General features: G+C 38.5%; 1 protein-coding gene across 3 annotated transcripts in view; it reads left to right on the top strand.

Annotated features, from left to right (window-relative positions):
* The window catches only part of LOC121912676, a 45,229-nt gene that overhangs the window by 3,940 nt on the left and 28,471 nt on the right, over positions 1-12,818 (top strand). The window contains exons 6-14 of one of the 3 annotated variants that reach the window (XM_042434983.1): positions 139-2,026; positions 2,130-2,222; positions 3,049-3,162; positions 4,142-4,298; positions 4,732-4,924; positions 7,513-7,584; positions 8,345-10,238; positions 10,469-10,561; positions 11,890-12,483. In XM_042434983.1, the coding sequence (XP_042290917.1) occupies positions 139-2,026; positions 2,130-2,222; positions 3,049-3,162; positions 4,142-4,298; positions 4,732-4,924; positions 7,513-7,584; positions 8,345-10,238; positions 10,469-10,561; positions 11,890-12,483 (5,098 nt within the window). Of the gene's footprint in view, positions 1-138; positions 2,027-2,129; positions 2,223-3,048; positions 3,163-4,141; positions 4,299-4,731; positions 4,925-5,722; positions 5,830-7,512; positions 7,585-8,344; positions 10,239-10,468; positions 10,562-11,889; positions 12,484-12,818 lie in introns of those variants that run through there. The other 2 variants (XM_042434984.1, XM_042434985.1) reach the window with 2 other exon arrangements.

The raw sequence follows: 12,818 nt of genomic DNA, 5'->3' as shown, positions 1-12,818 counted from the left end.
GTTATTATACAATTTATACAATTTTTTCCCCAAATTTTTAATGGCATACTGGCAAAGTAGTAGATATTAGGTTTTATTATTATATATATCATTATTATTATTATGAGCTCTATAAAATTTCTTAATCATATTTTCCAGCTTCAGGACTCAGAAGCTTCCAGTTCTGATGAATTCTACTTTGATGATGATGACGAATGTGTCAGTGGGCCAAGTCATGACAATGACAGTTTCACCAACATCACCAGTCATCTGGATTTCAGGGACAACTCACCTTTTACAGAGTCAGATTCCTTTAAAGACATGACTGCTTCATGCAGCTGGCAGGAGGACGAGGCTGCTTTCAGCTCTGATGAACTCAGCTGGGATGGAGATGATGGACCTAGTGAGGCTACACGAAACCCCAAATTCTCTACTCGCAACAGCAAAAATTATTGTTATGTTTGTGGGAAAGGTGTGATTAAGAGTGCTCGACACCTTTTAACACATGCTGATGAAGAGCCTGAAATCGCTGAAGCTTTTGCATTACCCAAAAACTCCAAGGAACGAAAGAAGTTGCTTGATGATTTGCGGAACAAAGGAAACTACAAACATAATCAAGACGTGTTGAGGAATAACAGTGGAGAGCTGAAACTGCGAAGACGTCCGACATCTGTGTTAATCAATGCTAAAACATGCATGCACTGTCTATATTGTAAAGGCATGTTTCAGCGTAAGGAGCTGTGGAGGCATGTGGCCAGATGTCCTTCTAAGACAACAAACTCTGCGACAGGTGGCAAGACTAGAGTCTTAAGTGAGATTGCTCTTGCAGAGTCACCATTCTCTGAAAAACTTACATCTGATGTGTGGGAGATGCTTTTGACTATGAAACCAGATGAGGTTGCATTGGCAGTTCAAAATGATTATCTCTTATTACAGCTGGCTCAGTATCTGTCCGAGAAGTATGTATATAATCCAAATAAACATGATTATATCAGACAGAAGCTGAGAGAAATGGGAAGACTCTTGCTAGCTCTGAGAGAAAAGTCAATATTTACCATTGAAGACGCTGTCAAACCTGAAAACTTCTACCAAGTTGCTGAGGCTGTCAAAGACATTGCTGGTTTCGATGAAAAGATGCAGTGCTATAAAATACCAGGTCTTGCTTCAAAAATAGGGCATTCACTCAAAGCAATCGGCACCATTGTCCTTGCTGAAGCTTATGGCGATGAGCAGATGATGCAGGACACAAAGAAATTCATGAAATTGTGTGCAAAACAATGGACAGAGCTTTTCTCTCAAACAGCCCATGCTTCTCAGAGCGGACAAAGAGTAAACAACCCATCTACCATACCATTCACACATGATGTGCAGCTTTTCTACAAGTACCTAGAAACAGCATCAGCTACTGCCATTGAAAGCCTGAAGATGTATGAAAGCCCACAGGTCTACAACGCTCTTTGCAGAGTGATACTTGCACAGGCATCTGTCTTAAACAAATGTGCACCCGAGGTTTCAAAAATGACACTAAAGACATTTCAGGAAAGGGACGACACTACCCAAGTGTTGTCTAAGAACTTCATCAGAATAAATCTTCTGGGCAAGAGTGGCCAAAACATTGCTGTCTTGTTGACCTCTGAACTTGTCAGTGCAATAACGCTGCTTGTGAACAAGAGAGATGCATGTGGGGTGCACAGAGACAATCCCTTCTTATTTGCAAGACCTAACTCCTCTGCTACAAGCCACTACCACGGAAGGAACTGCATCAGGGCTTTTTCAAGTCTGTGTCGTGCGAAGAACCCAGAGCATCTCAGGTCGATGCAACTTTACAAGCACATTGCAAGAGTGTTCCAGATTCTCAATCTCGAGAATGACGAGCTGGATCACCTCGCTAAATTGCTGGGCCATGACATCCGGGCTGACAGGGATTATTATCGGCTGCCAGAGGCAGCTGTTGAACTTGCAAAAATCGCAAAGCTACTTCTGGCAATGGAAAAGGGGTCTCTTGAAAGATTCAAAGGAAACTCTCTTGAGGAAATTGAGATTGAGGGTATGTTTCCAGTGTAATATAACCTGCCAGTGCTTGTTTGGAAGAGACAAATCACTTCTTAAGCTACGTTTGTATATAAAATGTATCTTGCTTTTTATTCAAGATGAATTGGAGTCAGATGTGGAGCAGGGCATTCCTGATAACGCTGATGCTGAGGAGGACAATGAAGAATCAGATTGCTTTCCTCAGCAGAGTGGTACGTGATGAAGATAACCACATCCACTACCTCCTGATCTGTAATATTCATTCTTTCGGGACTCTTCTTCTCTGTTCAGGTTGCCACAGTCACTGAAGTTGATAATGCATATTGCTATCCTCATTGGGATTTCACTGCATGAAAGGCAGATAGTAAAAGAATAAACAGAAAAACAGAATCATCTCAAAGGTGATGCACTATAACTGAATTGAAATGGATTAAACAGAATTAAAAAGAATGGTGATGAGGCAACCAAAATGCCATGCCGGTGACCTGGGGCTGGGGCAAAATACAATTCATGTATTATAGCACAGAAAAAAGTAATGATGTAATATTATGGTGTATAGGATGTGCAAATGTATATAAGGTATGAATAATTGCCATTGGACCTTTCATGATTGCTTACAACTGCATAATCAGTAGTTCTGTCGTTTCCTTAATATTAAAAATACCAACCAAACTTTTTTTTTTTTTTAACTAGTTTATAGGTATTTTTAGAATTGTGTGACTTCTTTGTGATCAAACTTAATGTTTGTAATCACTATTCAGTTGTTTAACAGTTATAAAAATGTCTTTGGGTGAAATATCGTTACATGTGTAGAATTTAAAATGTGATATCTCAACTTTAAAGATTTTTATTTTTGGATCAAACCATGTCCAGAATGTTATAGAAAACCGTTTTTTTTAAACTCACCAGAAGTGACAGAACTGCTCGGGCAGTGGTGAGTTGTAAAATAAAGACACCACAGAAGAAAGGTGTTATTGTCACACAAGTGGACTAAGTGAAGTTTGCTAATGCTATTTAATATTTTGGAAAATTTTCCAGATGTTGTGGCACAACAGGGGAGTCAACTGACTCCTGAGCAAGATGCCCTGGAGCACATAAAGGCTTACAGAGACAAACCGTCCCTAGAGGAAAGGTTTATTGACCCGTCTAAAGGTAGGTGATGCATCTCCCATAGCAGTCCATTCATTCATGTTCCAGGTAGTCATTTACAACTGGCAGGAGGAGTCAGTTTTAATCATTTTTTTGTGGTATGAGAAGCTACGATGTACACTGATGTCATTTACACTGTCATTTTAAACATATGCATCACTCCAGGCTCTAAGTGCAGTTGATACTCTAACCCTTTTTTCTGACCTGCTTATCTGCAAAAGCACATCTAGAAAACAAAACCTTGCATCACTCTGGTAGCCTAAAGATGCATGCCACATAACCACAACGTGTGTGGTTCAATTCCGGTAGCGGACCTTTGTTGCATATCAACTCCCCGGCTCTCTCTCCCCATCGCTTCCTGTCTACTCTCTCTCTAATGCACCCCCACCCCTAAAAAACCAAATACAAAACCACACACTTAAAGTTTTCTTAAAAACACTGTCAGGTTGTGACCATATTAGCAAGAACACAGAAGACACCTTGAAAATCCTTCTATGTACACCACCTAACAAATCCAGGCTAACATGATGAAATGATCTTCAGTTTTTTCTTCAAACACAGGTGAAGGACTAATTTGTTGATTTTGAATGGAGTAGTCTTGAATAGCTCACTCTTATCTTGGAATTAAAACTACATGAGTAGAGTCAAAACCTTGATCAGCACTCAAAAAGTAATTGTCTGGTTGGGCAGAATGGCTACAAACTTTTTTTTACTAGAGCGTCACAGCTACAGTTGACTTAAAGTTGAGGATCATCACTTACCTACCTCTGCCACATCCTGTAATAAAAGACAGATCTCTCTGTAGGGTAGGCATGTTTTATGATTATTGTTTAATTGCTACATATAACAAGGACTCTGTTTCACCCATAATGCTTTTGTTTTGGGGTGTTTAATGTTTTATTAGAACAAGCTATCAAGGGGACAGTTGTATAATAACTGTTTTTATACCACCTAAACTGTTTTTTTCTTTTTTCTTTTGTAGGGAGAGGTGTGTTCACCAGTGAATCCATTGCACCATCCACATTCGTTGTTGAGTATCGGGGGAACATCTTCCCTCACACAGAAACCAGGAAAAAGAAATGTGGTGATACACTGAACAGTTATTTCTTTGACTTTTCGTGGAATGGAACAAACTGGCGGTGAGTTTACTGATTGTTTTTTAGTTAGTTTTTTGTTTTTGGTAAAAGCAGGTATCTTGTCTCTAAATGATCAATATCAGTTTATGTTATAGGGAAAAATTCACAGAATCCCAGTTGATGTAAAAAAGTGTAAACAAGCATGCATACATAACTCACTTGTTAAATTAAGTTTTTTACCTCATACGCATACTGCATGATTTTCTTATGTGTTCAATTTATTAAAAAATTAACGATTTATTAAAGATCAAATAGTTCAACATTCATTAACAAGTGTGCATTTGGACAAGTTGCACAGAATGGGAAAAGATGTAAAACATTTAAAAAATATTTTATTCACTGATAAGATTGAGTTGTTTCACAGAATGACAAAATCTGTTGCTACCATCAGTCAATGCGATAAAAAGCAGCAATTTTAAGAGTATTTTTCTTGCAGCATTGATGCTTCTAAAGAGGACGGGACCCTTGGAAGACTTGTGAATGACGATCACATAAGTCCCAATTGTGAAATGAAGAAAATTGTCTGTGAAGGAAAACCACATTTGTGCCTATTTGCAGTGAAGAAAATATCTGCAGGCGAGGAGATAACTTACAACTATGGGGACTCCTCTCATCCATGGCGCTCAAGGGTACGTTTATGTCAGATTATATGCCTTGCTTTTGAATTTGGCTTTAAATATTTTTATTATTTATTTATTTGCCCAGTAAAACAAAGCAGCAGAAACAATAAGAACAAAAGAGAAGAAGCAAATTGTGCAGGTGAGATTTATAAAAACCCGTAGAGGCTTATAGAGGGAATGTCACCTCAGTATGCATTATAAACAAATACAAAAGTCATGTAATCCACAAAAATAAGCAGTAAAGTAGCCAGCATAAATCAAGCAAAGACGTAAAATAAATATAATAATGTAATGAGTGTGTGTATACAAATGTGTGTGCACGCGTACACACTTGTAAATATATCCCTTATTTTTGACAGAAATAGGTTGTTTGTTTTTATTACCTCCTCAGCAACTCAAGTACATCTGTTGACATTAGTTGCAGACATGTCAACAAATGTTTTTACTGTTCTTTGCTCCTCTGTATATAAATGGGTGGACAAAATGTAAGAAAATCTTCTCAATATAATTCAGTCCAATACAACACCTCAAAAATTACCAAAATCTATCTAACATATAACAGATACTGAACATTATAAGCTTTGCAGAGGTAGGATTTATAACAGAGAAGTTGTACTGGATTGAATTACATTGTATAAGTGTACCTAATTAACTGTTAAAGCCTTTGGAAATTTGGCTTGAAATAGTAAAAATGCATATATGATATCAACGGAAAATCTGAGTGAAAATAAACGTTCACAACTCTAAGAAAACCTAGTTCAGCGCAGTTTGCTGATTAGACCATTTAAGTCTATGTAGGCGTGGTAGATCATGTTTGGATTGGCATCCGTACCGGCCACTGGGGGTTAGCTAACGACTGGGTCTTCATGGAGTAGAGCCGCGCTTCCTACTCACTGAGCCTTACCTCCAACATGGTAAACATACTGCATTTATTACATGTACCATTATTACTAAATGAGGCAGAGCAATAGCTAAACATAAGACTGACCGGGCAAGAGAGAGCAGGAGAGTAGGAGGGAGGGAGGGAAGCCATCGCTAGCAGCTAAGCTAAAGTAACTAGCAGATCTGAAAAGCGTGATAACAACTGTTTTAATAGCGAGAAACTCACTAAAAGAAGGACAAAGCTGAGAGTGCTTGAGCAGAACTGATGTACTTTTAAATGTACAACGGGTAATTAGTCGCAGTAATGAAGAATATAGAAAAATTGACAGGGTAGAGATGCAGGAACGCTGTCAAGAAACACAGAAACCGGAAATAAGACTTTACGCTTACGCCAGCACGTCACGTCGTGTTCCATTGGTTCGTGGAATTCTTCTTCTTCTTTGCATTTATTGGCGGATTGCAATACCAAGTTATAGGCGCATACCGCCACCTACCGCACCAGAGCATGTAGAACGGGATCCAGTTTACAATAGCCTACTCAAACAAACAAACAAAAAAACAAAACTATACTATATTCTGTTAAATAAGCCAGTGCTTACTAAGAATTCTACTACCCCTCTCTGAATTTCCCTTAGCTTATCACCACTAGTTCCTACTATCCCCTCCAAATCCCATCCCCAGTTTGGCCTCTCTTACCCTTTGTTGTAACTCTCTCTTCATTATATTTGACACAGTGCATTAATAGGTGTTCAACATTTTCAGTTATATTACAATGTGCACTTTTCCTAATAGAAATAGTGTCTTATTTAAACCAGTGTGATCGAATCTCAGTAGGATAGCACCACCTCCTTTCTTCTATTTCTTCTTTTATCACTCAAACTGTTTTTGTATCCTATAGTGTGTTTCACCTTTACTGTCCTCATCTCACTTTTTCTGCCAAAGTTCTAATAATTAATTTCTTTTTAATTAGTGCTTTCCCTTCTCCTTTTCCAAACAGAACGTCCATTATGTCTCATATTTAGTGCTCTTTTTGTCATCCTATCTGCAAATTCATTACCTTTTAATCCCATATGTGCAGGTACCCAACAAAATTCTACCACTATTCCCATTCTCTGAAATTTTAAATTAACTTTAAATAAACATCTCAAAATTTCAAACAATAAATCTTTCCTGATTGATTTCAAGCTTTGTAAGCTCATAAGAACTGCAGCAGAGTCAATACACAGTACACTACTCTATCAGGTCTTACTTCTGCTGCCCACTGCAGACCAATAATCACCGCCATCGTCTCAGCTACATAAACTGATAACTTTTCTGTAAATCTATTTGCTAAATGAATAGGTTTGTAGAATTAATTGAGTAATTTTTGTAATAAACGCCCAAGCATAACCACCCAATGTCAGGAAAGTTTACAAAAATTTAAATAACAATATTTCGAATTTGGATTGAAACAAATTTCTAATGCTTTTTAGATGCTTACTATTATGTACATAAGACCCTAAATTACATAGTTAGAAGGCTATTGTGGATTTGGGTTTCCAGTGGTGTAAAAAACGTGTACATTTCAGCCTTTGTAAAGAATATATATGCACATTCTTGCTGTCACAGGGCATATTAATTCAAGTTAATGCAAGACAACACACAGGACTATGTGCAGGACATATGTTATGATTGCTGATTTCTTCACGACTTCTTCATCTTCTTCATATTTACAGGAATCTGGTGAAGGACTGAGTAGGTCACAAACAGACCGAAATGCTGCTGTGTCTTCACAAAGGCATGAAAGGGTATGTGTTGAATGGATTTTTCTGTATGAATCTGTAGCTAGATGTTGCATTGGTGGGTTTAGCTGTTATACACTGACTGCAAACCTTAACATGTCAGTTTGGCAATTATTTAAATCAATGCAAGTTACAAAATTCATATCTTAAAAGTGCTTCTATAGTTCATAAAATTGCTTATTTAGTCTGAGCAACACAAAGCCCAAATTTATTTTACATACATTTCTGGATATGAAATTTAGTGAAGAAGCAAATATTCTCCTCTAAGTTCACACTCAATTCAGTTTCCCAGCACAGCAGCAGAGAAACAGCATTGGTTAAGTCTGTAACAGACCAGAGCTAAAACACTAGTAACTATTTGACTTACACCAGTCAGGTAGTCAGAAAGTGGGCTCCAATGGGATGCCCATGATGCCATGTTTCATGCTGGGCTTGCTTCTGTTTTTTGAGTCTCTCAGCCCCCTAGTGATCAAACATTGCTTTAATACATTAACTGAAGTGTTAATGTGTCTCTGGCTACAGCAGCATCAATACAGCTGTAATAGTAGCACATGTACATTAATTGATGAAGCCTAATGTCAGTGGGACAGAGAAGTCAGAGAAAGAGACGAGAGCAAGCTAAAGAGTGAAGTCTAAAACAGTGAACATAGAATACAGCTCCCACATTGGGTATGTTAAAAAGTTTAAAATGTGAGCAGTTAATATTTTATGGTATTTTGTGAAAGTACATGATTAGCATGGTTTTGTGTGTGGTTACTTGCTCCAGGTTGAGGACTCAGCAGCCTGCGGCTCTGCAGAATCCTGCAGTGATGGAAGTTTTATCAGCAACACCAACCAGAAGAACAATCCAGATTTCACTGAGTCTGATTGTTATAAAGAGCAGAGCGTTGTGCAACAACCCACAGATGCTTCATGCGTCCAGCAGGAGGACAAGGGTGATGACAGCCTCGATGGGTCAGACTCTGATGGCGACTCCACACACAGTGACGCTTCATCACAGTTGGAAGACCCTTACTGTTCCAGTAACAGAAATTTCTGTTACGTTTGTGGGGAATCTAAGACCAAAATTGCTCGTCACCTTTACACCCACAGAGATGAAGAGGCTGATATTGCTGCAGTGTTTGCATTACCCCGAAACTCCAAGGAACGGAAAAGACTACTGTATGAGTTACGAAACAGAGGAAATTACAAACATAATCAGGAGGTTCTGCAGAGTCACTCTGGACAACTGAAAGTGAGAAGGAAAGCGAGCATGTTCAACACTGATAAAAAAGTGTTTGCAGTCTGTCTCTATTGTAAAGGCACGTATGTTCGTAAGGTAATGTGGCGGCATTTGCAAAAGTGTCCTTCAAAGAAATGTATGAAATCTCCATTAGGGGTCAGGGCTAAAATCTCAACTATGGTAGCTGTTGCGGAGTCAACAGACTCCCAAGAACTTTCGTCAGATTTGAGTAGCATCCTCAATAAACTGAAGAAAGATGATATTGCATCTGTAGTTCAGAGTGATTTCCACATATTGCAGATTGCACAGTATTTGCTCCGCAATACTGAAAGTAAAGCAAAAAATTATACATACATCCAACAGAGGGTGAGGGAGTTGGGAAGACTCCTGTTAACATTGAAAACAAAGTCAATATTTAGCTTTGAAGAAGCTATCAAACCCCAAAACTTCAGCAAACTTCTTGAAGCTGTCAGAGAGGTCACAGGTTTCAATGAGGAGATGAACTCCTTCGAGAGACCAACTGTCTTCCAGAAATTGGGAGTTTCACTGAAGAATATTGGTGACCTTAATTACGCTAGGGCTTTAAAAGAAGATGCAGATAAACAGACAATACATGAAGCGGAGGCATTTGTAAAATTGTGTGCCGAAGAATGGGTATCCACGTCCCCATCTAAACCAAAAATCAACAGCCCATCAACTGTACCGTTCATACAGGATGTTCAGCTCTTCTACCAGTGCATGGAAAAGACAGCATCTTCTGGAGTTGGAAGCCTGACGATGTATGAAAGCCCACAGGTCTATAATGCACTTCTCAGAGTCACGGTTGCACAAGTGTCAGTCTTAAACAAAAATGCGTTAGAAGTTTCAAAAGTAACACTCAAGTCATTCAAGAAATGGGACGAGACTGAGCCTCATGACAACGCTGCTGTTTGCCAGTCACAGCTTGAGCAAATTCTGACCAAGGGCTCCATGAAGATCAATGTTACGAGCAATGGTGGCAAAAAAGTAGCTATTATGCTTACCCCTGAACTGCTCAGTGCAATAAAACTGCTTGTGAGCAAGAGAGAATCATGTGGTGTACATGAAAATAATCCCTTCTTATTTGGGAGACCTGTCGCCACTTATATGAGCTTCTACCAGGGACACCAGTGCGTCAGGACTTTTACAGATCGGTGTAAGGCAAAGAAACCCGAGCACCTCAGGTCTGCGTATTTTCGTAAGTACATTACGAGAGTGTTCCAGATTCTCAGCCTCACGAATGACGAACTCGATCAGCTAGCCAAACTGTTGGGCTGTGATATTCGGACGGACAAGGACTACTATCAGTCACCAGAGGCAGCTGTCGACATTGCAAAAATTTCAGTGTTGCTGTCGGCAACGGAGAATGGATCTCTTGAGAAATTCCACGGAAAATCTCTTGAGGAAATTGAGATTCCAGGTATGTGTCCAATTAAATCCTTACAGAATATCTAACCTGCCAAGACAACAGTGTGTTTTTTAGTCAATAAGGGGTTAACATCAGTAAAATCAAAATTAGTTATTTAAGTTTTCTGTTTTAGCTGAGGGTAATATCAGTTTTGCAGAAGAAATAACATTAGTGCCTTGATATTGATTACGCCCAGCCCTATTAGCATGACACATGTATACATATCTTGCTTTCCTTTGAAGATAAATTGGAGCCGGAAGTGGAGCAGGACAACCCTAAAAACAGTGATGCTGAGGATGACAATGAAGAATCAGAAAGTTCTCTTCAGCTGAGCGGTATGTCATAGACATGAACTCTCCATGTAGCCACTGATCTGTATTATACATTGTTTCAAAGTAGTTTTCCCCAACAGAGATTTCCAAGGGCATCGAAGCTGAAAATTCACATTACATCACTCTACATTTGTTTTACTGACAAAAGATTATCCACCAATAAATCCAAAATAAGACAGAAAAATTTAAAACATTTAAAGATGGTGTTACATGTAAAGGTATTTTGTGCACTAATGAGGATTAAATTCAATAGATTTTCTCATCTCTACCTAATTTAGGTCTCTTTTTACAAAATTGATATTAGAAATTTCAGTGCTACTGCACATGAGAAAGTGGAGGATTAGTTTAAAAGTCCACATCAAAACAATGATGCTTGAGATAATATATGTACTCTCTGGCTTAAGTCTCAAGCTATAAATTATAAGTCTTGTTTTCTTTAAATAAAACAAGGTAACTTGTATCTGTGTCAGTGAATCTTACAGTTTATGAAGGTGGAGGAAAAAACATTTCGGTCAACCGATAGAGATGAGGAGTGTTTACAGTAATATAGTCGAAGATGAAAGAAAAATGAAAATGTAGCTGTAATTGATCTACAAATAAAAGATCATTTTTTACTTTTTTACTGTCCGTCATTTAAGCTTTTCAGTGAATGCATCACTTTGCATCACGTACAAAATGCAACAGAAATTGCTCAGGACGAGGCCACTACCTCCAAAGGTAATGCAAAGGCAGGTAATAGATTTAGCTATTTCTACTCTTAACATTACTGAGACCTGCTCCTTTTTAAAACTACATTACACATAAGAGAGATTGCTGAAAGGTGCAATCAAGCCATTTAATGAGAAGTCTTGTTATATTAGTTGTGTGGTGACCATGGAAGTAGTTTCACTTTTTTGTGTTTCCATTTTACTAAAGTTGTAACATCAGTAAGAAGCAAATTAATCCATTATATTACATTACATTTTATCAGATGTGTGAGTGCTCAAATACAGTATACATGTAAACAAGATATGCTGATTCTTTACTCAAATTACTTAAAGTGCGAGTTTGATTCAACAAAAGATGTGACCTTTATTAACTAACAAGGAGTTTGGTGACTTGATCATTATCGGCACTTGGTTACTGCTGAAGTCAGGTGACTTGGTCTAAGAGATTTGATCATATAATGTCAAAATCTATATTATTTATAAGATCTATGAATTTGTAAGAAACCCAGTGGGAACAAATTGAGAGGATTTTTTTTTTACTTCACCAGCAGAATGGAAATAAAACCCATGAATAAAAAGTAAATCGTGAACAAGAACAATAACTTCTGCCTTTATCTCTTCCAGCTCGTTCCTCTTCAAAACGCTCCTTTTCAGCTCCTAAAAACCCCCCTGGCAGAGCTTGCAGAGTTTCTTCTTCAAAGAAACGTGGCCCACGCAAGAGCACTAAGCGTGAAAAGGTGTCTTCTGGGCTGAATAAAGAAAAAAGTGACGAGGTGAACGCAGAGAAGGATGACAGGTCAGAGGAAATGTCTCCGAGCTGTGCTGTCAACACACGTGAGGAAACACCGTCTCGTAGCAATGACAACGCATCAAACGTTTGTTTTAGTGATGATGATGAAGACATGAATGTGGACTTTGACATGGACATAGACACTGATGAGGACACTGTCAGAAATGTGGAAAATGATGGAGATGGTGACACAAACAGCCCAGCAGCAACTCCTGTGAGAACAGATGTTAAAGTTACGAGAAAGAGGGACAAACACAGCAGTGATAATAAGAAGAAAGGCAACAAACACACCCCTGACATGGACCTGGAAGACACCATGGACACTGATACATTGAACAATAAGGAGAAAGAAGATCAAAAGAAAGGAGGGGAAGAAAACAACTGGATGGATGTGGATTGCAGGGATTCTTCTGCCATCTTAAATAAAGGTAAAATAATCTGAAGTTAGAATACAATCATTGCTGTGCTTCTCAGTTGTATTGTGTTCTCATGAAATGATTTGTATGAGACATATAAATAGGATTTATCTTAGTGCTGGTTATGATTCAATAGATTTATGATTTGAATTAGTTTTTGCTCCTCTTCATGTTATTTTCCTTAACTCCAAACAGGACTAAGAGTTTAACGCCATGCTGTCAGCACTGTGGGGCTGTACGCACAGTGGTGCTTTAAGCTAAATGCTAACATCAGCACACTAATATGCTCACAATGACAATGCTAACATGCTGACGGTTAGCAGGTAATATTTACCAGGTTCGCCATC

The sequence above is a fragment of the Thunnus maccoyii genome, chromosome 15 (assembly GCF_910596095.1).
Source record: "Thunnus maccoyii chromosome 15, fThuMac1.1, whole genome shotgun sequence".
Taxonomy (NCBI): Eukaryota; Metazoa; Chordata; class Actinopteri; order Scombriformes; family Scombridae; genus Thunnus; species Thunnus maccoyii.
This window is presented reverse-complemented; position numbering and strand designations above follow the sequence as displayed.